Source organism: Micropterus salmoides, unplaced genomic scaffold (genome assembly GCF_014851395.1).
Source record: "Micropterus salmoides isolate LMB-PRFRI ecotype aquatic unplaced genomic scaffold, ASM1485139v1 Ms_hic_scaffold_16, whole genome shotgun sequence".
Lineage (NCBI taxonomy): Eukaryota > Metazoa > Chordata > Actinopteri > Centrarchiformes > Centrarchidae > Micropterus > Micropterus salmoides.
In genome coordinates this window covers 20,487,751-20,512,702 of record NW_024040707.1, presented here as the reverse complement: position 1 = coordinate 20,512,702, position 24,952 = coordinate 20,487,751, and the positions used below count along the sequence as shown (strand labels likewise).

The 24,952-nt window shown below is 40.6% G+C and overlaps 1 protein-coding gene across 1 annotated transcript; it reads right to left on the bottom strand.

The window, feature by feature from the left end:
• Positions 1–306: 306 nt before the first annotated feature.
• ctnnbip1 (catenin, beta interacting protein 1) lies at positions 307–24,699 on the bottom strand. Its single transcript, XM_038722806.1, has 4 exons — positions 24,546–24,699; positions 15,254–15,368; positions 11,932–12,022; positions 307–3,101 (listed from the first exon to the last, which is right to left on the bottom strand). Exons 2-4 carry the CDS (start codon positions 15,347–15,349, stop codon positions 3,043–3,045), a joined length of 246 nt encoding a protein of 81 aa, XP_038578734.1. The 5' UTR covers positions 15,350–15,368; positions 24,546–24,699; the 3' UTR covers positions 307–3,042.
• Between the last annotated feature and the right edge of the window lie 253 nt (positions 24,700–24,952).

The following is a 24,952-nucleotide window of genomic DNA, read 5'->3' as shown; positions in this document are numbered from 1 at the left end:
GAGTAGAGATTATCATTTGAAGCTTCAAAGGTCTTAAGATTTCAAATTGAATCAAATATGCTTGTCTTTGTATACAAACTACATTTTGTACTTATCAGACTGGACAAAAGGATAAATTTGTCCTGTACATGCACATGATAAGAATAAGAAATAAATCATGACTTTACCCTTATTATGACTTTGCTGAATACTTTCTTCCCTGGGCGCCAGGCCTTATCTGAAGACAAGCAGCCATTCTGGGCTATAAGAATACGTTTCTCATCTCTGAGCTTCCTAGTTTGAAGAAGTTCAAGTAAATGTAACTCATCACTGTTTAAAATATCTTTAATGGTTCAGTTGGTATAGGATTTGGAAGCATTAAGTCAAGACATGGTCAGCAGCCATACAAAACAAAACCAACTAATCAATGTCGACTGAGAGGAAAATAAAATACAAAGTCAACACAAAAACAAAGAAGAAAAAAAAAGGACAATTAGGCAATGTCAGGTCATCACAGTAAAAAGATACATTGATCCTAGTCAAACTCAACAGCATGCTATAAATCAAAACCGGTAGCAAGTTCAATGATGATCACACACACACACACACACACACACACACACACACACACAGCTGTAGAACAACCCTGATAGGTAAAATGTACAGTAAGACGCCTTAGAGAGGGGGAAAAAACAATGCATAGACAAATAAAGAGGTTTTAAAATAAAAGTAAACATAAAAAGACAAATTTCTTTGTCATAGGCAGACAGCGTGACAGATCTGTTGGCTGATTACATTGCGATGATTGCTGAAGACATTCAAATAGACGTTATTGCCAACAACATATAATGGATAACACTTTACCCATACAAAAATGATTTTTTTTTTTCTGAAACCTTTTTTTTTAAAGAGCTAGTAGCTTCCACAAACGTCAAGAATGTACAAACAATGGTCATTGTGGCAAGGCTTCAAAGATCCTCGGCTCCACTTGAATGAACATTATAAACCACAAGGCAGACATGCTTGGCTTTAAAACATTACGTTACAATTATTTTAAGTTATACAAGATAACAAACTGTACTTAAATCACATTAAATATTGAGCATGTCACTAGAAAAACATGTTGGTTGTTAACAAATATTCAATTGAGCTATTCCAGTTGAGTCAATTAACAAACAGAAGACTTTCTTTTTAAAATCATTGAAGGAATAAAAACATGGTTACAAAGTTATATATTGATCCAAACATAGAATCCCCTGTGCTAAATATCAAAATGTATTTTTTGCAAATATCCCATTGATAATAGTGCAAGAGATACAGTAAAGTCAGAAATAGCACACAGCTCTTATGTTTGGCTTCACGTGTTGAGTTACAGGTTGTTAAAAATTAGAGTTTGTGTGATTTTAGTGTGAATAAAGAGCCACTGCTGATGGCATTAAAGAGTGACTCAAGGTAGCCTTTCACTATCTACTGGTTCTCCATCTTTAATGACGTGTTGGAGGAACAGGGAGTCAATTCAGTAAACAATAAATAACAACTACAGCCCGTCTCTTATCAATTTTCTTAATCATGTTAATTTTATCTCACAGATAAAAAAACAACAAAAAATACAATTGGCACAATCAAGTCATTATTGTGTTTTTCCAACTATCTGTACAATAAAAAAAAAAAGGTTTTACATGTCACAATAACCCAAAGCCAGTATTTGTTTGGGGAAAAAGTGTACACCTGTGTTTCATGTGATTATGTCTGCTAGTGTCTTTAATTCTTACGCTTTCCTCACAAGAAGAGCGTTGTTGCACTCTCAACAGCCTATGGGTTCAAAATAAAGCAGCAGAAGAACAAGCGGGGCCTCATTCATAAAATGGTGCGTGGAGTTCAACGCGAGAAGGAAACTGTGTTCACTCAGAGATACCCTCACCTAAAGGAGTTTTCCATTCCTCAGTCAAATGGATCACCGCTCTGTTAACTCCCATAATTAAACATGAGGGATTAAAGACAGGCCTGTGGTGAGGGTTAGTACACACATCAATCAGGGTGTCGTTCTAGTATTTGTACATGATAGCAAAGGGTCAGACTGATCTGCACCTGTTTTGTTTTTGTTCATATTTCTGGTTTTATGAGAGACTATCAGCAACTCACAGCAGCTGTGAACATTTTGTTAAAGAAAAAGAGCCAAAAGTTTGAGCTGACTTCAATGCATTTAAATGCGTCTGGGTTCTACAACTGACTTCCTGCCGCAAGAAGGTGATATATAAACAGGCCAGAATTTGATATAAAGTGAAATTAATTGCCTGAAAAGATTTAATAATCCATTAGATTTTATTTTACTACTTGGCCTTCAGCATGCAGGTTCCAGTAAATGTGTTGACGCTCTCCAGAAACTTCATATCTGCATGGGGATAATGAATGAGGCCCCTTATGCTACAGAATATGAAAGCCTTTACACAAGCCTTTACCTTAACACAACAGCTAAATCAAAAACAATTTCAGCCCCATTAGGGTAAGCAGAAATAATTAAAATCTGTCCCCTAACACAATCAATCATCACACTTGCTGCTTGACCAAAACTATATTTCTCTTTGCTTCGATCAGCTGCTGACTGGCTAATTCCTCCAGTGACTGCAGTCGATGTAACACGTAACACTGCCTAAAGTCTCAACACAGACGAAATAATACAAAACAAAACCGAACCACTCACCAAAAACCCCCAAAAGAAACTACATTTGATATTCATCCACATACAATCTGTGAGTGTTTTCACTGACTGCCTTGTTGCCAAGACTTCAACCCACAGTGAAGCACCTGAGTGCATCTCAGGTAATGGCGTGCCAGCTTGTACGAGGAGGTGTCGGGGATGGAAAAGGCTGGTGGGAGAGCGAGGCAGCCACCTCCTGGCGTCTCTTCCCCTCCTCTTCTGTCCCTTCCAGGTTCCCCTCCCCTCCTGAGCTCAGTGTTGTGTTTGTGGAGTTTGGGTTGTTGTGGATCACGTGCGGGGCGAGACGGGTGGGGGGGCAGGGTGCAGTGGGGCGGAATTCGGGGTGGGGTGGGGGGGGCCCAGGGTCACTGTCGCCGATCCTCCGTCTCTGACCGTGAGAACGCCATCACCACGTCCTCTGCACCTGAGAACCAACAGCAGAGGGTCAGGTGTGTTTTAGTTCATTTGTGTGATATTTATCAAACACACTCTTCTGCAGCAGTAAATAAAACATGATTGAAAACCAAGGACATTCTACTTTGCGGCAACTGCTGTAGATTTTGGGAATAAGAGCTTTTAAGGAGAATTAAGTGTTACACAAGATAAAATCTGATATAACCAAAAATCTAGAAAATACGTGTGAGCTCCTATCAATAGACTGAAGACAAGGATAAATCGAGACTTTTATTCCGGTTGATTCACCAATTCTGTCTGGTGAGTTCATTAGTCCAGCAGAGAAACATTTATATTTGCTTTTATGACTAACTGTTAATGTCTCTTCTCTTTGCTTCACACTGATAATAGGCGTCACCTGTAATGGGCAATTTAACATTACCAATTGAACCATACACTGACAGAAACACACAAAAGAGATCATCTGCATTCAGATATATATATTATGCTTTTCTGCTGACATTTGTGTTCTATGGGAAAGTGCGACAACTGCTACACATGCTGCTACTACACAAAAAAATCAATCATGTGCAGTTTGAGAAGATGACCTTGGCTATGGACTGGCAAGTTGACCAGGTTGTGAGGCCGTTCATTGTGGGAGGCATTTGCAGTCATTTCCCAGACCTGTCTTTTTGTTGTTCTAATCACTGGATCCCGGTAAGCCATCTTTTGAACTATCCACTTGTAATCGGATCACCCAAAACGAATTTTAGCACAAAGTGTGAAGCAAGCTGAGCCGTGTACAGGTCCTCGGATCCTGTCAGCATCTCTTAAATCCTGTCAGCTGTGACTACAAAGCCGAAAGGGAATACACCAGCACGAAAATCCCTTTGGTGCATGCAGGTAAATTTCACCTATTGCAACAAACACATCTTGTGGAAAGCGACCGTCTGCCATCGCAGCTCCCCAACGGGAGATACTGTAAAACAGAGAGTGGCCAGCTGAGAGCAGCATCCTGCTCTGCCATGATAATGCTTAGATCTGTGGCTTCGATACCGCTGCTGCATTTCAGGCCTGTGAGTAAACAATACCAGTTTCCAGCTGATGATATCAACCTCACTAAGCCGTGGAAAAAGAACAATTGGGCCAAAGAAAACGGACTGAAATTATCTATAGTATGATTTCTTTCTTCTCCTTTTGAGCCTCTTTCACTTTTACCAAGTTAATCAGGACCATCCCATAATTACAATCTCATCTGGGTTGAGCCAACTAATGGTTCCTGCAAGCAGCACCATAAGACTTAGTCAGCTAGCTTTTGTTTAACAAGCAATCATTCATTAGTCTCTTGCCAACTGTGATTCATCAAGTCGTTTGGGCCTGCCCACACCTGCTGAGACAGTTTATTCTCTGATAAGTGAACACATTTTTTCTAATTCTATTTGAGTAAGATTCAATAAAATACACAATGCTCTTTCAGCGCTTCATACATCCAACTTTTCTTCCATAAAGACCCCAATTTTTATTTTATTTGAGCAACTCCGTCCGGAGGGAGGGAGGAAGGGAGGGGGGGGGGGGGGGGGGGGGGGGAGGGAGAGAGAGAGAGAGAGAGAGAGAGCTAAAAACGCTTCTGCCAGATGAAGTAGGAAAGTATTAAAATCCCACTTGCACTGTCATGCTTGGCAGCCTGATGAAATGCATTTGCTTCTCGGTAATGGAAGCAAATTGATTGTGAAATATATGAGACCCTAAAGTAAGTACAGGAACCTTTCCAGTCTCCTCAAACCCTTAATTTAAAAACACATCTCTTAAAGAAGAGAGGAGCAAATGACTTACTAGGTGCCGTAGCCTACAGTTAGCCTGATCGTGTATTGAAATAAAAACATTTGACAAGCTACGATCTCATAAATACCATTAACACCAAGTTCCACAGCTTTGCAGACGGTGGAGAAAGAACTCCTAACAGCACCCGTGTGCATGTCTGCTATAAAAAATAATAATAATAAACTATTTTCAACACAGCCCTGTGTGCTTGTTAGATTTAATTATTGTGGAGATATGAAAGTAGGCCAGGGACTGAGAGCTTCCACATGTATTCGGCACAAAGGGCGGACCCTCCTCATCAGACAGCACAGACCCTCCAAACGCAGAAGTTTGTGTTTCATTCAGCTATCTCTGCGGGGAAGATAATTAGCATGTTTCTATTGAGGTCGTTGTGAGCTTGGTATGATCGAGACTTTTGGGGGGGAGGGCGCCTTTTAATATGAACTTTCAAGTTCCTCTTCCCATGGGAGCTCACTGGCCTACCAAATGAGGCTATGGCAAAGAAGAAGCCAATAGGCAAAAGCAGCACCAGGAGAGGAAACTACAGACAGAATGATAAAAAAAAAAAAAAAACCTGGCAGAGACATGCTGTTCGACTTCAGATAATAACATAAATCTCATCTGCTTTGAGACTGCACGTAGGGATAATGATCCTCGAACATGAGACAATTATGTAATACCACACAATAGGGAACACGACCTGAACTACACTCCCGCTGAATAGCACTGCTGGTTAAGATGATGTTTTGGCAAAGGAACGTGCTCGTCTGATTCATTTTGTGGTTGTGCTAAGGAGTTCATCCTTATCCTACCCGTTCTCCTTGTGTAACGGGCAGTTCAGGGGAAGGACGTGTCAGACGCTGTGCAACTTGAACCCAACAGCCAGCAGCAATACTCTCAAAATACATCCACAGAGCCAAGTGGATGGTCGGGCTATATCTGTTTAACTTTAGCACTTTGCCTGAGAGTTATGTTCAGACCTCGCCCTGCCACAAACACACATACAATACAACACACACACTGAAACAAGCTCCAGCCAAAACGATGGTCCCTCAAAGCTGTTGCCTAGCGACAGATAAAAATCCGACTGCTTGAGAAGATGGCAGGCGGCGGCTGCTGCTGCTCATGAGCAAAAAGCTTTTAGTTTGTTTGGATGCAGCTCTGTGTCCACTTTCTGGCCCCTCCCTCCAACGTGCACTGATCCCCTCCTCAACCCCGCCTGATGGGGGTAAACAGAGCAGCTCCGGACGGTGGATTACACAAATAACCGCAACAACAAGCATGTCATCCGATTTGTCCGCCATAGAGAAAAGTCTCCTCATGCATTACAGAAATTCTTTCCATGAAAAGAAAAAAATATGGAGGTAACATGTTTTTGTTTTTAAATAAATAATGCAGTGGTTATGAAAAGAAATGAAGCCATGTCTCAAATTCCAATATGCATCATCACAATGCTCTGCACTTTAATCAGCGCTAAAAACATTCCACTGGTTGATCTGCCGTAAATTTGGGTAAATGGTCAACTGTTTAAGTTTTGTAACTATTTAAATATGTGGTTGAGAAAAGCTAGTTTGAAACTACCACCAAAAACAAAACAAAAACAGGAAGTTCTGCTGAAACCTCTAAGGGTAAGGAAGCTGATAAAAGTTAAAGGCATCATCATGCTGCGGCCTTCGAGTCCCACCGGTATGAATAAGCAGCAGTATGACGACTCCAGTGTCGCAGTGATGGAGCGCAGAGTTATTAGTCAGAGCAGCAACAGCATTAGAGGTCACAATCTGTGCAAGGTCAGCAGAGAGGATAAAGACATGCCCCCACCCACAAGTTAATAAGCACGACACAGACCAGAGGACTGCGTGTGTTCTAGCTTAACATGTTCACATCAACAAACACAGTGGGTCTACAGTGCATTTAAGGATTAATCAATCTATTTATCACACACACAGACCTACGTACTACTAGCAATTTATTCCACTATATAGTCCCATCATTTATCTCTTTTTTTAAACTTAGTTTTGAAAGCTAACATTTACCCCCATTACCCTTTCTCCCTTAAACATGAGTATTACAGGGACACGTGAGTTCAGACCTCTGCACCTTTGATTGTTTTTCTGACTATATGTAGATTTGCTATTTTGGCCAGTTCACTGTTTGAAAAGAGATTATGTATTTCTGTGGTTTTCCATCACATTCATGGTTTAGTAAAGATTAAAAATAAATCTAGGAAGTGATGTCCATTTGACTGTTCTAATGAGCTTCGGCCAAATGTTTATCATAATATTATAAAATTATACAAGTGCAGGGTTTTCCACCATTTTTTGTGTGAAATCTAGTACATAATACAAAATGTACAATGTCAGATTTTTTTAACACTTTTCAGTTCACATGGTGATATTTCAGAAATTTAACGAGCTTTGAAATTAGGTTTCAGAGTCATTTTTCTTTTCTAAATAGATCCTTTATAGACAGATTTAATGAATTTGGCATTTTATAGGCCAAGTCCAGAAAGTAAATTTGCTTATACGGCAGCAGATTTTTATGGAGCAGAGCAGATCCAGGGCTCAAAATCAGTTTGGTTAAACTTTTTGTTTCGGTTTCCAATAGAGCAGAGATCAGTGGTTGATTCGTCATAAAACTAACCTTTAACCTATTTCAACACATACTGACGCATTTGGGATAGAGATGACATCGTATTTAAGGAGAAATCTAGCCTCTGTGTTTCAGTGAGTTGAGTTAGGTCGACATTGTACTTCATAAATCTTTAGTCTCTGGCTCAGATTCATGCCGCAGTGAGGAACAGGATAAAGTAACAATCGATACCACTCTGCCCCGGCCGAGCCACCAAACAAAGGCGGGTCCCTGCTCTGTGTCACATGGCTTTCACTCTAAAAGGCAGGTTTAAAGGTTGAGAACGGAACTGTAATACAGACAAAAAGAACAAGGTGGTATATTGATTGCGCAGGGCTGCAGCAATATTTGAAACAAGAGAGGCCATATTTCTGTAAGAAGTGATGGGACTGACAGAGAGATTGGAATATCACACTCTGGCTGTGTAATTAGCACTGCAGCTCGCCTCCAGGCCCCCTAATGACACCTGCTTCAATCTACCAATGCAGCATGTCACAGCAACACCAAAGCCCACAGGGAAGCTTAGCTTTCCTGGGACAACTGAGGTTGCTATGGCAACCGCATCCTCGTCTATCCTCTTTTGTCCTTCTGGGAGGAGTAAACTTTCCTCGTCAAGTCAGACAGGATAACGAGTCCTGAGATTGCTGGCTTTATGTGTGACAAAGTGAATTGTTTAAAGTGACATGTCGTCAGTTACAGAAAGCCGTGAATAAGAGAGTTAAAGGGGGAAGAAGGCTGACTGTAAAGACAAAACTTCTTTATTTCCCATATTATGCTGTAAGTACTGTATGGCAGAAAACACGCTGTGCCACAGAGAGACTCATTCAGTATTACCCAAAGAGCAGCATTTTACACTGAAACAGAGCCCCCCAAAACACAAGCTTCACTTAATGAGTTCACGCTTCAGTTCAAATCATAATTTCAACAGCGTTAAAACATAACATGCAAAGTCCAACTCGCCCACTATCCTCCGTTCCTCTGCGGCACCAAAATTCTGCTACATCAAGGTATTCACAACGAGAAAAGCTGAATGAAATAAAATATTCTCATCTCCAGAGCCTTTGGCAGAGAATTCCTCTTAGGCCCGATTAAAATTGCAAAACTAAATTCTGTGTTTGCATGTATGGTAATCAGCCAATTAAAACTATTTGAAATGCAAATTCAGTGACCCCTAGTCTTAAAAGAAATATAAGTGGCAACCCCCAAGTTGTTTTTTTCTTGTTTCTTACAAGGAGGAACCAACAATAGACAGCTGAACGAAGTCTGAAGGAGTGATTCAGGTTTCACATTTCTACTCGTTCTGATCAGATGTGATAAAGGATGACAACATTTTCTAGATAGATTAAACAGCAACACCCACGAATGTGTATCAGAATAAGCAAGGCTGACAACAGCAATGATGTTATCCATTTGACACATTAGCTTTTGTGCGCTCTCGCACCTACACTATTATTTAACACTGTGTGAACATAGCCTGGTCTTAACTTAAAATCTGAGTGTGCCTCCACTACGCCACTGTGTCCTCAGCGCCCTCTAAGCATCCCGCCGCTCGATCGATGAAACCACGTCAGACAGGTGACACTATTGCTCCATGCTGAGAATCCTTGAGGACGTATCCTGCATCAGCATGTTAAACCTGTCCTCTGTTTGCGGTGGCTGGACAGAGCTGAAAAATCTCTTTGGAAGCCATCTGACGTCTAATGGTGGCTTCAGTGGCTTAATGCTTTTCTAATTTAACAATATTCAAACAATGCAAATTGTATAAGGGGTGACAGAAGATTCTATAAACCAATGACGAATGCATCAAAGATACAAATCAGTGCACTTTTTATTACAGCTGTTTGTCTGTACAGGAGAGGAGCCTTTAAAAATGCTGCAAAAAAACCAAACAGCTTTATCAAATGGTACCAAAAAGCAAGGTGGATTTAAGTCCTACAGCTCAACTAAAACATTTTCAATAAAAACACTCTAAGAGTGGATGATGTTTTTCTTTAAATCATCCTTCTCTCAATTGGAAAATGTTGCTCAAGCTTACCTGTACAAAAACACAACATCATTACCTGAAGCTACAACCTCAGTGTCTGCTGCAGAGACCAACTAGACCGGTGAGAGGTATGAAGATGGAACATTAATGATACAAAATCAGATAAACAACCTCTGCCTGGAGGTATCTATCTGGCTGCTATACTGTGTGATGGTCGACTGGGACAGACAGTACTACTGCTGCATATAGTAAAATGAGGGAAAAAGGTCTACTGTCATTATAATGAAGTGAGAACAGAGTGAACCACAGGGAGCCTGATTTACCTTCACACCCATATCCAGGACAATTAACACACAGAAATTCAATCAACAAAGAATTCACACATTTACACTACCAACATTTTATTTATTTGTTCAAAGAGGAATCAAAGAAAATCGTACTTTGTCATAATTGACACTTGTAATTTGCTGTTTGAAGTCTTCTGTAAAATTATATTTTAATAGGCACAAAGACTGTGCAAGTTGCTAGGCAATAACATTTTTCTTTTCATCCACTGTTTTCCCCTCTTACCAAGTCCAAATGAGATCAAATAGTGGCCTCCCTTCTTCATGTAACCGAACCTCTTCACCATCTCAAAAGGATCCCGAATGTGCTGATGCCTACAAACCAATGTTCTTCACTGCAGCGTTTAAAAGTGATTAACTCTCAGCTATCTCCGCGATGCCTAATCACAATACTGTGACACGCAGACCGCAAATAATTTATTTGCACACCGAGGAGGTGGCAGGCTGCCAAATGACACTAAATGTGTCTGTTTTTGTGATGTATAATGCATACTTGGAGCACCTTTCACTAGCCGTGTTCGTACATAATTAATGATGCTCTTCTTAGCAGTATTGACAAAGCACAGACATGGAGTCCGGTATCTTACTAAAAGGGCATGAAGAAAGAGAACAAGGGCATGCAGCACAAACGAACAGCTAGTCTGTTGTTGTTTGAACAGACAGAAAACAACCTTTATCGATGAATGACTTATGCACCACTTTTGATGCTGCACTTTTAAAGATGTGATATCCTTACTATCTGATGCAATGCTCTGCTTCTGCTTGAAGAAAGAAACACTGTAACAATGCAACCTACACTGCACACACGCATGCCTTCTTGCAGAGTAAGGCAGAATTTATGACAATGCAGTTAAACACCCTGCAGGTTAACACAAATATAATAAGAAGCAATAGAGAAGGGCAAAAGGCAAAGTCATTGCATCTTTTACTTGCCTTCTTAATACCATGTATAAATCATAATCCTTCCCCAACACAGAAAATCACATATTTATCAATTCAACCAACACTGATTGCTTCCTTGCAGATAAAGGACACAGACAAGGAGACACAACACTGCACTGTAGGCAATGCGTTCCCGATTTAAAGCTCCCCCGAGGGACCAATATCGTAAGGGACAAAGCAAGGCCCGGGCTTTGGCAGGTTTACCACAGGAGGACAGCAGGGTTCCTATCTGACAGGCGTGTTTGGACTGAGCCTGGAAAGCAGCTGATAAGTCTACTTACAGCAAATAATAATAATCTGGAACAATGTGTTGCTGCTGTCTCAGGTAACTGCAGTGCCTCCTAATATACACTATTCTGTTTGATCTAACACCCTCTTGTGGTGTGAAAATGTGAAAACTGTGGAGGAGATAAAGAAAGCTCAACAGTGCCCTCTGGTGCACGGAAAAAAGCATGACCATCATATGGAAGAATAGACTGGGGTATTGCTAAGCAAACTGAGTCTTATAACAACACATATAAAAATATAAACCCATCAATATTCAAACTCTGTACTCCATTCCATATTTATATATTTCTACATTTATTTATGTTGACAGTATGTTTGTCTATGTGTAGCACCTTATCACCACAGCAAATTCCTCGTATGTGTAAAACAATACTTGGCTTCTTCTGATTCTACCTAGGCCACTTGAAACTAGCGATGCACACATGATGAGTCACCTGGTTCCAGTCAGCCACACTGTTTGCTGTATGAGTAATCTCACAGCGCTGGTAGGCCGCTGAGTCAACCTCAGTGCACAGTTAGGGAATCCGTAAGGCCGTCTGGGGTAAAGCCTCAAGAGGAGCGATGTGTGGAGGGATTTTCCCTTGTTTTCAGTCCAGGCAAAGTAGCACTTCTGTCACATGTGAAGGTGGTGTGTGTGTGTGAACTAATGTAAAAGTGTTAACACACCAACATAAACGCCTTCTAACTTTCAAAAATCTAAATATTGAAACTAGAACTAAAACTATCTAAACTTCAACTATTGGCCTGGATGAAAGAAGAACAAAATTTGCATAGAAGCAAATGGAAAGTTCCAACTATAATAACACACTTTAAGTGTGTGTGTGTGTGTGCGTGCGCGTGTGTGACAGCCTTACCCTGGTCTATGTTGTGCTGTGGTAGCTGGCTCATCTGAGTGTGGACCACACCTGCATAATTCCGGAGAAAAGCCTCTTCACTCGGTGTAAGCTGAAGAGGAGTAAACAAAGAGATGTTCCAAATTATAATAAAAGCACAAACAAAACGTTATCTTAAAAGGAGGAGACCGAGTATGCTTTTACCAAGCTCATTAGCAAAATCAAATTTCAATCAGAAAAAAGGTTATTTTTTAGGCAGTAAGTAATTCTGCTGCAGTGTTAGTAATCACAAAGCACACTCTCTCACTCACTGAAAGTAAAACTCCTTCTAATGTAGTGCCTTAGTCCATAAGTATTTGTATATCTTATGAAGTTGTCGTGTTTTGAACAAGGCGACTTGCGTGACGGTTTATTGTGTTGAGATAAATTCACAAAATGTGTCCTTGCTGGTTGTACCGACACATTCAGAATCATTACAGCTTTTGCCGTTGTAAAATGTATATTTTAAAAAGGCTCTGTTTTGGTTTTCTCTGTAATGCAGCACAGTGTTAACAATGAACAGAGTTACTAACACGTTCTCCGTTTCAAACTTCCATACATCCAGACTTTAACTTCCCTGTATTTTTTTCAGACCATATTTGAGATCTGAGTACAAACCAGCTAGATGTTTGTTATGTAAATAACTTTTTTTTCCGAATGCAACTGTTTACATGTATGTTACATTTTGATTAGGTATACTATTATGTTGCACAATAATTGCCAGAAGATTGTAGCTAGGTACTGTAGCTCATACTATAGCTGTTCAGTCCACACTCCTACGCAGAAAGTTGGACGGTAAACTAACCAGTGCTACCTATATTAATATTTATTTTATTATTTTTAACAAATAATACTATAATATTTTACTTTCAATGCCCGCTCTGGCTCGTGCTCTCTTACACTGTGGCAAACATTTTGCCTGCTCCAAACACCACGAAAAATACATATTTGTTTTTCCATACATATCCAGACCTGGCAAATCAAAATCCATACTTTTCCATACTACGTAGGAACTCCGCATATAACATTCTTTCTCAGCTGTGGAACCACCATTTTCTCATGACCCCAAAATAAATATTTAAATAATTCAATTGTCATAAATGTGTGATGATTAGGGGTTGGAAAAGAACTGATTTCTAGCTGCACTGAAATATGGACAATTCAGAATCGATTAAAAAAATGAAGTTGAAGTCCTCTGAATCATAATCGAGTTATGGGGTGGTGATGGCGCAATGGATAAGACACATGCCATGTGACACATCCACCAATGTGTCCCTATATACAGCAACTGTAAGTCGCTTTGGATAAAAGCGTCAGCTTGAATGTTAAATGTTAGGTGTCTAGATGCAACGACTACTTGACTAATGGTTTGAACTAAAGACTACTAGTTGACTAGGATCAGAGGTAATTAAGGGACTTTTGCCTATAGTTTATCATATAACACGTGCAACAGAATCCAAAGTACTTCAGGGTTCACATTTTAGCCAGCAACTGTAGGGTTTGCTGCCCAAAATGACAACAATCACAAAGTGACTTAATCAGTTGCAGTTATACAACATTATTTCTGAGAGTTGCACTAATCACAAATTGAAACTCTTATCTCGTTTGCATGCTGGAACCATATTGTGGACTGAGCTGCTGTTCAGAAGACCAACAGAATGATCAGTGTAAGGGAGATGTCTCTCTGACTCTTTGGTTTCTCCTATTCTCCTCCACACGGGTTTAAAAATAAAGAACCTGAATATACGAGCATTTTTCACCTTTGAATCTCCTTGTTATCTTAAAATAAGGTTTTAAGGAGGACAGGTTTGCATAATATACTTGCTTCTGTAAATCATTTAGAATACAGACTCTGATGGACAGAGTTGCCTGCACAGCTTCAAAAATAATTGGATGTGTGTACTCCACACCGTTTCTGAATTCTACCACATCCGCATTGAGCAGAAAGGTTTGAAAAATTTAAAAGCACTCCTCACACCCTGCAAACCTTCTATCCGGTCTTCTCCCTTTGGGTAAAAGACTACGCAGAATTAAGACTAGAACATCTCGCTTCCACAATATAACTTATCCTGAAGCAATCCACACCCCAAATACTTTTTATTGTTTTATTGTATTGTATTGTGTGTACTATGAAAGAAACATATTCAAATCAACTGCGATTGATGTGGCAAATCAGTTATTGAATCTTGCTCAATTCCTAACCGGAGGCAGGCATAAAAAATAAATAAATAAATAAATCAGGTGGATATATTTGAGTGACGTTCAAATTGACAATAAGTGTGTATCCCCTCCAGAAATTACAAAATGTTGGTTTCCAAACTGCCCCAGTGACCACAAGTGGAATTCGATTGATTTAGAACAGACATGTGCTACACTCCTCTACACAATAGCATAAATAACTCAGATGGAGGTCTTTATTTATTGTGAATCTATTTTGAATTGTGCCATACTTTACTTAGCTTCTCCTTCTGGAAGAATCCATCAGGCATATGATTGGCAAAGAGCAAAAAAGAAGGAAAATATACTGAGACCCCCCCACATCTCGATAATACTGGCTATTATAACATGGATGGTAAAGCAGGACCCATGACAATAACTTATTTGGTGGATGTGTTGCAGTGGGAATCATAGACAAGTGTCTAATCCACTGCGCCATCGCAACCTCTCTATAATAATTACTTTGTATTCATTTTTACTGAACTTCAACAGCTAAATGTGCAACATGCAACATGTGATAATTGAGTCTATAACTAAATAATATAACTCCCTGTTCTCCAGTCTTCCTTTAGCTATTTGGCTAACAGCTGACTTGAACAACATTTGTTTTCCGGTGCCACTGACCTGCAGCGCGGTCGTGCATTTACGTCAGTGGATGGTGGGTTCAGTAGCGCAGCGTTACTTGGATTATTAAATGTAATAATATACTGTAACTGTTCTGGAAATAGTAATCCGTTACATTTCTCTTTACTAGGAAATGTAACATTGCAGTATTACTGCCCAACACCTTACGTACCACTGATGCACGAGAGCGACTGTGGTACACACTACGCAGACGCACACGTCAGCCTATAGATGTCCCCAATTCCTTTCCATTTCACTCGGCCAGCTCCTATACCCTTCCTGCAACCCCCCCTCCCCCCTCCCCTCCCTTTTTAATACAGATCTGCATGATTCACGTGGGTCAGATTTTCAGGTCGGAAAATCCAGAAAAATCACATCCTCAAATCCTATCCTAAAACATGAATATCCAAATTTAAAAATGTCACATCACCATAGTTTGTTTTAGTCAAGACACTGTACTTACATTTGATCCCATTTTCTTTAGCATGAGCAGGACCCGCACTTTCTGTTGGATGTACATGTCTTCCGGAGACTTCCCCGGGGCCTCCTCGCGGTTCATCCCCCCTGCTCCTGTGGCTCTGGACACAAACAAATCCATGTTACACAAGACCTGCGAAAATGCACAGCTACGCAAACACTCACTGTGTTATTTGGAGTTAAAAATACTTATACGCTGGGCTGTTTCAGCCACACAATCCGACTGGCCAAAAGTTGATAGTGACAGTTAAGACTGTTTCAACCAGTTTGATTTGTATTCTTCTGTATGGCTATGGTATTACACATGAGTTCTGTGCTAAATGCAACACAGACAAAAGCTTTTTAACAGAACACTGACAACCACTTTATAAGTCGCATTATCCTTGGCAGCGGTCTTCAGCAGATATGAGGTTCAGGCTTATATCATTAGCAGCACTGAGTGAACACTCCCTGGAGTATTGCTATTATAACAACACTGACTGCATTTAATTATCAAATGTTTTCTCAGACGTACAGCACTACGCTTGACTTAGATGTTTTACTATTGGGGTAAATAATACAGACTCTAGTCTGCATGATAAGCCCTTCATTCAAATAATCCAAACAGTGATGATATTAGAAGTCAGCGGCCTCGTCTCAGTGTAGTCACAGTGTAGGTTTGACATTTCACAGCGTGAATGACTGTCATTAATATTGCAGGGCAGTTTTCACACAGATCTCGCCCCTGCCTGCTCCTTTCCATCTCTTATTCTCCATCTAACTAATGACCTATTTTCACTGTCAGTCTGCAGAGATGCAAAATATAGGCAAAGGGGGAGGAAAAGGAGTTAGGGGAGTGAAGGCAATAAAACGAGCTGCTAATGCAGATGACAGAAAAGGCATAGGCTCCGTTGTAATAGCACACACTGTGTCGCATTAGATCCCCGTAGTAATTCGCCAACAAGACGAGGCATAGAGCGCGCCGTTGTATCCAGCCTAATTGAAATAGCAACAAATACATCTTTAAAAGGATAAATCTGGCAAGAAAAAAAAAAAGCTTTAATGGAGAATATCAGTATGCAAGTCAGGATTTGTTCTCCCCCAAGAATCTTTCATAAAAAGCCTACGGGAGTCACAGTGACTATGATAGTTCTGGCAATTTATTTTGGCCTCTTATCTATACAAAGGAGCACTAATGCATGTTGACAGGCTGTTTGATGTGGGGTTATATTTAATTGAGGAGCTGGCTCGTCGTCCCCCCTTCCCAGAGCAGGGGGGTGGGGGGCGGGACCGTTGGCCATTGCTACTGTGAGCGTGTGGATTCATCCAGATCAGAGCAGCTGGAGAACATGCTTTTGGCTACAGTCCTTATAATTATGACTTTGTGCACTTGCCTGTTTTCAGCCACACAAAGTGGTAGCAGGACACCGAATGAGGGACAGACGAGTATTAGTGAGGGTGATATATATACTTCTGCATTGAGTCAAGGGGTTTTTATGTTCCCTTGTGATGCCCCCTTGCCGGTTTGCCTTTTCCGGTTCTTTGTGGTCTGTGGCGCCAAGACGTGTAGTTATATTTTTTTACACGTAGGCTACAGCGTAGATTCAATGCATAGTATAAATAAAGTCAGCGTCACGCATAGTTTAATAGGAGAGCCACTGAAGACTTAAAGCAAGACAGAAATAAAAGGATGGAGAGATCTTGCCGGTGTCAGTTGCTCAATGGTGGAAGAACTAAAGCTCCAGGCAGAGAGGCCAACCAGAGAGACGACATTCAGAATGAAGAATGATTTAAAGTTAAAACTCAGGAGGGCCAATCTGCCTGCCTTAGAAGCTCGCTGGGTATAAAACGCTCACTGCGTATGAGTGGAGAGAGAGTAGAGGATGAAGAGAATGACTGAAGAACTGGATTACTTTAATTGCCAAAAGGTGTCATCTTGTCTTGAGATTTTAAAAGACAAGGATGATACATCAAGCATCCATTAATATTCAGTCATATTTTGAGACTTGACAACTTCACCATTTTCATGTCTGCAACTGCACAAAAAAAGGCTGATATATTCTACATTCATCATCTGTATAAATAGACCTAGTGCTTTCATGGCTGAGGCATTTCTGATCCTCTGATGTTTGCTTTTGAAGTTTGAAACTGGCCATATTTAGTACCATCATTGCCCAGGCTGTTGACTGTTTTGAGGGCTGCAATTTGTATTTTTACCAGCATGAATTTTTTTTAAATCTTATCCCACTTTCAGAGCGATATCTGCTAAAAGACGAACGAATGTAGTTGATGGAATCCTGTTGGGAAAATCTCTGCAGGAAGTAGAAAGAATGTGGAATTGTGTGATGTTCTACTATTGTCGTGACATGTTTGTTAGTCACTTTAAATAAAAGAGGGAAGGAGTCAGATGATCTCATTCTTTTGTGGATTTAACCTATTTTTCTTCAGGCTGGAGGGTGGCAGAAAGACTAGTTTGTAGATGACTATTCTTGGCGTAGCTACAGAACTGGAATCATTGCAACTCTGGTACTCAGTGAACCGGATAACAACGTGCATACAACAGTGATACACATTTTGCATATGATTATGTAACTTGTAATTTCATCCATCCAATCCTGCTGAACAAACTAGCTTTCAAACCATGTTTATAATTCTAACAATGCTCCAGATGGTACTCGGGTGCCTGGCGTATAATGTCTCACTGCCACAGACTTAACCTCTGAATAATGTCTTCAATGTATCACTGCTGGATTACATTTCAAACACCCGGGGTCAAGGTAAAGTCCATTTGAAAATGATGCCAAAAATCACATATTTCATCATAGTCAGGTGTATTATCAGTGCCCTTCATACATTTTTAACAATATAAATGCTACAACTAACTATTTGAATTTTTTAATGATTTGCTTCATTGTTTTAGTGAAAGATTCACTTAAAAAAGTGAATTTCTTTAAGGTGAGGCACAAATTGCTAAATTTGTAATTTGTAAGAAATAGTCCTATGAACAATGTCCCTTGCAGGTTGTCAAAGCGCAAGGTGTCATCTCCAAGTTGCTTACTATGTCCAACTAATGGTCTAAAGCCCAAAATATTAAGTTTTAATTATGCAAAACAAAGAAGCAGTATATCCTCACATCTGAATAGCGGAAACCACCAAATGTTTGGAATTTTTGCTTAATGGAATCACTTAAATGAATAATCAATCAGAATTGTTAGTCATTTTCTATTGCCCCACTACTAAATTAATTGACTAATCGTTTCAGCACTACACAAATTACCATTTTGCTAAAGTGGCCTAGTAAAACTAGCCCTCCAAACAGCCAACTTTCTATTACACAAAAATGCAGACCAACAAATAAATTCATTGCTAAAGATTGACTTGATTTTTCTGTCATATTAATATTTCTCCAAGCTGTGTTCTGATTAAACTCTTTTGGGAAGACACAAAACACAAAACTCTTCTATTTATAGAGACCAATGTCTGATTTATATGTTTGCCACTTCAGCAAACAACAGAATCCATCTAGACACTCCTTTACAGTTTAGACTTAAGATGCTTTTTATATGATATTTGCACAGTGTGAAATATACTCTGATAAATAATAATATAATATAATATATATATATATATATATATATAATAATATTTTTGACTGCTCAAAAGAAAGACAATATTTATTATATGTGTGTGTATATATTTACACATTCTTGTAAAAAGATAGCAGACATAAGATTTATCAGGATGCAGTGACAAAGGAAAAGGGACACAGCTGACAAAAAACTATAAACAGTGTTTTAGAAAGAAACCTTCCTGTATGTAGCCTACTAGTACCATTCTAGCATTATTCTGAGGTGTAACATGTCTTACATCATTTCAAGAGGCACAATAAGGATCTTGTCAGACCCCTTTGTGTGTGCCTGATGTTAGGTTCTAGAGGTGGGCTGGCTCAACACTAATCCCTAGAGGGATGCTCAGCCAGCCTCAGGCGCATGCGGCTAATATTCCAGACGTAATCAAAGGCTTTCTTTAATGCTGATCTAGGCCTAATCCCCCCTCTCTGCCACTGTTGGGGCTCTTATCAGTGTTGTGATGTTGGGTTGAGCTGAGCCCCTCTAGGCAGCCCGGCTAAATCACATAGTGAACTGAGAAATCTAAAAGAAACAAAAAAACGAGGGCCAGCTTCAAGTCTCCAATATGTACAGATGGTAGTGGTGGGACACATAATTGATATGGAAATATATTTGTGATTGAGGTTGAGGGGTCTCCAAAGCCCAGGTATTAGTGTCAGTATCAAGACTGAAAAAGTTCAGCCATGTGTCAGTTTATGGCATTTTTACAGTTACATTCAAAGACATAAGCTGCACCGCGTTAGTGTTTTACAAACACTTAAAAACAAGTATTTAGATAATGTGCTTCGATAAACGGTTTCTCAGTTGTGTATAAAAAAATCACAACATATTTAATTCTTAAAGAGGTCATATTATGTGTTTCTTCTTTTCCCCTTTCCTTTATTGAGTTATATCTTTTTTGTGCATGTAATAGGTTTGCAAAGTGAAAAAGCCCAAAGTCCACCCTAAAAGGAGTTCCCATCTCCCACAGAAAACACTGCTCTGAACTGCCTGAAAACAGCTCGACCATAGTCCAGCCTTTTTTCCGCAACCTATCTGCGACACTTTGTAATGCGCTGGTGGAGAAACACACTGAGCTGCAGTGACAAGACATCCACCCGCTGCCTCCCATCACTCTTACCCTCCGTACCAAATGTTAGATACCCTCCAGGCAGTCAATGGACATAAAGTTGTGCACAGTAAAAATGTTGTAAATTTACAAATTAATAACTCACCACTCTGAAACGTCTTGCTCCAGTCAAATTTGCGAAGCTGGTTCGGGAACATCTACAGCTGAACCGAAGCCGTGGTTACCGGCTTGTCAGGACCTGCCCTACTTTGCTTCTGACTGGCTAGTAGCCTAGTCCTTAACAAGGTTCTGCGCATGTGCAACTCCCAACAAAGATCAAATAGTAGTGAAATTCTTCACTCCATAGCTAAAACGGAGCGTTCAACACACAGGGTGAAAAGAGGAGCTGCAGCAATGTGCAATATGACAAAAATTTGGTGTTTTTTGTAAATTAAACCATGTAAACCTGTTCTGGAATAATTCCTAAATACAATTATGAATTATGAATGAGCATCATGTGACCACTTTAAAATACATATGATCAATTTTTGACTTTTGAAAAATGATATAATTTCAGAGCCGCTTTTATCATCCTGAGTTATGTATAGAGATGCCATTGTCAACTTGAGCAATGTATTGAGATACTATGGTATCACAAGACAGCGTCTGATTCCCTGCCCTCTTAAACCATGGCAGGAGACTGAACATATGCTACTGCTGTAGTAGGTTGGAGTTTAGTTGTAATCAATATCACAATATTAGTACAAATGTTTTGTTCCCCAGATACCAACATGCATTTTGTGCATACCAAAAAAGCATGTTTCATTATGTCTGGACAATATGATTTGGAGGCTGGGGCATCTATGTAGCACCCCAGTGCTTCACTTATATAGTGGTATGCTGTGACACATTTTACCTTTATCAACAAATTGCAGCTCTTGTGATTTGGATATTGTACTTACACCACTCCGATTCTGATAATATTTCGATTAACTGTTCAGCCCTACTCAGCGTTATTCAAAGAAAAAAAACTACTGACTGCAAATTGTATGCCACATAAATAATATAAGCCTATTCATTGCATGGCCTGAGCAGTCCACATTTCTAGTGTACTTTTGAGAATCAGTGTCCATTAATGTCTCTGAGAAGACTTCCACACTCTGACCAGGCCACACAGTGCAGTGAAGGGAGAGTCTGCTGCCAGGGATTACAGAATGCAATGTGATAGGCCCTCACATTTACTGAGGGTCATGAAGGGCAGAGGCTGCCACAGTGCACCGGCCCACTCACACATGGCCCGGTCCACTTGTCGAGCTTGTTATTGGCTCAAGAAATAGCTGCTCACACGATGCACAATGTCTGATCGTTTTAGAAATCAAATTCCCCCAGCAAGCAGAAAAAAAAACCCAAGAAGAACGGGCCTTTGGGTTGATGGACAAACTGTGTCTGAGCAGAGTTCAGCTTTACACAAATACCGCTAAAAGCCAGAATTCTGTAACATCCTGAGAGCTTAAAAGCCTCTACAAACAGGAAAAACTGAGAAGGAAAAATAACTTAAATCAAGAGCTGTGCCAACATCCCAAGCAAATGTGCGAGAAACTCAAGTAGGCTAGAAGCCTGGTGTGACTGCCAGCTGAGCTGCCAACAACCTGGCCTGGTTCTGTAGCAGCTGTGTCACTGCAGGTACACATACTCACGCATACATGCTCTCTTCTAGTGACGGCCGTGACACGACACCTAATGGAACAACTAGCAGTCATACTGAAATTGGGACATCACAATATTCTCATTCAGCACTGCAGTTCAGAAAAAAAAACATCATCAGTTTGACTGTTTATCTTGTGATTTTTTTAAGCAAAACTCTAATACTGTACAATTGGTATGGAAGAAATTGGGCTGCAATTTGTGATTATTTTAATAACCAATTAATCTGTGAATTTCCCCCCAATTAATAAAGTAATTTTAGCTTATAAAATTACTGAAAATAGTGAAATCTTTTCCACAGGATCCCTGTGTCCACATCTTCAAATCAGATGTTTAGTCTGACCAACGATCCAAAACCTAAATATAATAAATTTACATGCAAAACAGAGAAAAGCAGTAAATACTCACATTTCAGAAGCTGGACCCAGTCTATGTTCTGCATTTTTGCTTGATTAATAGATTATCAAAATGGTTGTCAATTAGTCTGCATGATCGTTTTAACAGCGATGAACGCCTTCTTTTATACAGTCTATGGGTGAGGCTTTGACCAGCAGTACATCCAGCAGACTGGCTCCCTCTGGGTCGGGGCAGCATGGGGTCCAGAGCCAGACGAGCAGACACTACAGGCCAGAAGGGTCTTGGCTTGGACTTACTGGATGTCTGCATGCTGCATTTGTGTGAAGCCATCTCCTCACATATATAGTGTCCACAACAATGCCTACAGTATTTGGGGACAATGGCGATGAACTGGATTGTGCAGACATGATTGATAAGTAGGTCATGTCTTGTTGTCACCACGTGAGGCATGAACTCAAACAATCCTGCTCAACTGTACAGGCTTAGTTCAGAGCTGGATTTCTGGGTGTGCTTAACTGTCCTTTCACTATTTCGGGGCCACATTAGGTTGATACTAAGACCAGAGAGTGAGTTACGGTTTTTTCAATTTTTAAAAACATTTCCCCCCATTATTTAGGCTCCTATAAAGCTAAATATATTAACTTGTAAATTTGTAATACTACTTCAGGTCATTTTAGGAAAATATTTTTTTATTTTACAGTAAGATTCCAGCAGAGATTTTCACAGACCATGCTAGATAATATAATTAAATCAGGCCTATGATCTCAGAACATCTTAGCTCACTCGTCAGGGTCCCTCAAAGGAATTGAAACATAAGCTTCTGCCTTAAGCTGGTCCTTTGGGGGTGTGGCTGCAAGAATTCAAAAGTCAACGTCAAGGCAGAGCATAAAATTCTGAAAGTTACACGAGCTGTGTGCATGGAACAATACGATGCAAATGTGCAGGATACCATGCACAACAGACAAAGAACTGCAAACAGAAAAGACGGCTATGCTTTCAAGTCGTCTAGAGTCCTCTGCCATTTGGACTGGGTGCATAAACCATGAATGGCCGCAAGGAGCTTTAGTGTCATAGTGACAGGCCACAACAGGCTACTACGTGGGCTGGCTAATGCTGACAGGCTGACATGCGCTTGTGCCAAACACAAGAGTTTGTGACATAAACCAGCCCACCCTCCCAAACTGTGCTCACAGGCAGCTGATGAGATCCCCTCGGGGCTCAAGCGGGTTGAACAGCCGCTGAAGAGCACCTGCCCTCAGTGTGAGGAGGCGAGGAGGGGAGGGAGGCCGGGCCAGGGGCCCCAATTTCTCTCCAAAAATCGAGCCAACTAGGGGAATGTGCAAACTAAGGCAGGCTTGACGTACTGTGGTCCATGACCCCTTCTGCTAGTTGCCAGGAGGATTCAGAGTGCTTGCCTGTGGCCAAACCCTGTTACCCACTGGCTGCAGCACTCATCAATGCCCCGTTTGCCGGCAGGGTGCCAGCCTCACCACTCAAAGGGTTGTCAGCTATCTGACATGTGCGGGGGAAAGCAGACACTGTAAAAGGCAGGGTGGCACAATGCATCCATGGGTGGCATGATCCAAAAATAGAAAAACCAATTAAGGAGTTATGTGAAAAGCAATCTTGTACATGAAAACCAAATTGAAATAAAGTCACTACATTTACAGTAGCTTTTGTGGATGAGGCACGTTAACTGTTCTCTAACTTAAGCATTGCCTTGGCTGACGGGTAGGTGTTTGATGAGTGGGACAAATGGGTCTGTAATTTGTATTTAAATGTAGGCGTGCATCATGTACGTGTAGTCTGCTGTATGGTCTTGCCAGTTGGAAACAGAAAACTTTTCTGATGTCGATGTTTAACGTTAAGAACAATATTGTTAACATCATAATCGTTAGCACACGTACACCAAACTATAACGTTAACGCTAGCAGGGGTCTGCATAAGGTAGCTGCACTAACGTTAGCTGAGATAGGTAGTTTTAGACTGTAGGTGATTTCTCAATGTTTTCTTCTACGGCAAACTGAATGAAGAATAACACGGAAAACAAAAATGACAGAACACCAAACGTAACGTTAGCAAAGTCAAACAGAAACAGTTTTAAGAGATGGATACACATGACTGTGAACGGTTCTTGTTATCATGTTGCGGGACGCAGACCGTTCAAACTGTAGCAGCGCTCTTGCTAGCAAGCAGCAAGCCTTCAACGCATTTTCGATATGAATCTTAAGCAATATCCGTCGTGGGGAAAAGGGTATGGGCAGTACAATCAGTGACCAACAAATCGCATTCCTTTTAACATGGCAAACATTTAATTTAGTCGCCACCAAACCCGCGCTACTACTGGCAAAGCGGCCAGTGCTAACCAGCCGAGCTAGCTCGCTAGCACGCCCGAGACAAAAGCCTGAATGAAGTTCCTATGGGTGCAAACACCATCCAGGTAACGTTACTGTTACCGCTGCTCTGCCAGAAGTGCAAACGCCGGGATTCAAACACACGCATCGTTTCAAAAAACCCTGACAACGAGGGCCTCGGCAAGAAAACGAGACATATGAGCTTACCCCTCCTGTTCCAGCTTTTCTTTCTTCAGTGCTCTGTTTGAATGGTGTGTTGTTGTAGGAGGGCGTCCTGTTCCGGGGTCACATCCCTCCACTCGGCAAAGCTACGGCGGACTGACTGAACGCAGCGAGAGCACCACTGGCTGTTCAGTACCGCTACCGGCCACAGGGGCCGCTGCCTGGCCCTGTGGACACGGTATCTAGGGTCTATCACAAAACTGATAGATCCTGTAAACACACATCTCAGAAAATACAAAAACCTTGCTGATACGAATTTTACTTTCTGTATTGAACCGATTTACTTGTTTGATGCCCAATGAGGAAATATTACTCATAGGAACCTACTTGTATGCTTTTTAAAAAGTTATATGAATGTAACGCTATACCATACACTGATGCTATTTCTTATA